Source organism: Mastomys coucha, unplaced genomic scaffold (genome assembly GCF_008632895.1).
Source record: "Mastomys coucha isolate ucsf_1 unplaced genomic scaffold, UCSF_Mcou_1 pScaffold5, whole genome shotgun sequence".
Taxonomy (NCBI): domain Eukaryota; kingdom Metazoa; phylum Chordata; class Mammalia; order Rodentia; family Muridae; genus Mastomys; species Mastomys coucha.
The window spans coordinates 8,267,833-8,269,054 of NW_022196911.1; the positions used below are offsets into that span (position 1 = coordinate 8,267,833).

The 1,222-nt window shown below is 41.3% G+C and overlaps 1 protein-coding gene across 1 annotated transcript in view; it reads left to right on the forward strand.

The window, feature by feature from the left end:
• Positions 1–1,222, forward strand: part of Wtap (WT1 associated protein) — a 25,194-nt gene extending 23,972 nt beyond the window's left edge. The window contains exon 10 of the mRNA XM_031351629.1: positions 31–1,222. Coding sequence (XP_031207489.1) covers positions 31–572 — 542 coding nt within the window. The 3' untranslated portion in view covers positions 573–1,222. The remainder of the gene's footprint in view (positions 1–30) is intronic.

Below are 1,222 nucleotides of genomic sequence, written 5' to 3' on the forward strand. Positions count from 1 at the left end.
TCATCATTCAACTTGACGAAGAAGTAGAGGGTATGCAGAGCACCATTCTAGTTCTTCAGCAACAATTGAAGGAGACACGACAGCAGTTGGCACAGTATCAGCAGCAGCAATCTCAAGCATCAGCTCCAAGTACCAGCAGGACTACATCTTCTGAACCTGTAGATCAGGCAGAGGCCACAAGCAAAGACTGCAGTCGTCTGGCAAATGGACCAAGTAATGGCAGCTCCTCCCGCCAGAGGACGTCTGGGTCTGGATTTCACAGGGAGGGGAGCACACCTGAGGATGACTTTCCTTCTTCTTCAGGGAATGGTAATAAGGCCTCCAACAGCTCAGAGGAGAGAACTGGCAGAGGAGGTAGTAGTTATATAAACCCACTCAGTGCGGGGTATGAAAGTGTAGACTCTCCCACGGGCAGTGAAAACTCTCTCACACATCACTCAAATGACACAGACTCCAGTCATGACCCTCAAGAGGAGAAAGCAGTAAGTGGGAAAGGTAATCGAACTGTGGGTTCCCGCCATGTTCAGAATGGCTTGGACTCAAGTGTAAATGTACAGGGTTCAGTTTTGTAATATTTTTCCAACAAATTTTTATATAGTGTCATTTAACTGGGGAGAGGATACTGTCAAAAAATTAATGCATACTTTTGTCACAATTTACCTTTTTGTGGGTGTGTTTTTGTTTTGTTTGGTTCCCTCCCCCCCTTTTTTTTTAATTGCTTCAATACCTCTGCTACTTTGAAAATTGTAACAGTTAATTAAATTACTTTGAACGTTGCTAAAAGGACATTTTGTGTAGGGTCAAGTTATTTTTATATGAGTTAATGTGAAGTTGTAAATGGGAATCTATAGCAATGATGTCTGTATAAATCTGTGTCTATCTAGAACCTGTGCTGTCAGGGCACTCTTCCTCATGCTGTTGTTACTTATGCACCATTCAGACTTGTTAGAGTAGATGTGGGTTTAGGACTGCCGAGTTTGCCCAGTACAGTAGTTTTATCACTAAAAAGTTGGACTTGGAGTCCTATAGTAGTTTCAGCGTTAGATAAAGTTTTTCCACCATACATCTGTGCATTCATCTTTAGGTGACTGAATGTTTAAGAAATCTGTGTGCATAGTTACTAAGTTTTTATGAACTGTTGTGTCCTGTTAATGCATATTGCCCCATGACTCCAGTATATCTTACCTGTACTGACCAAACCTAAATAAAAATTTTTATTACG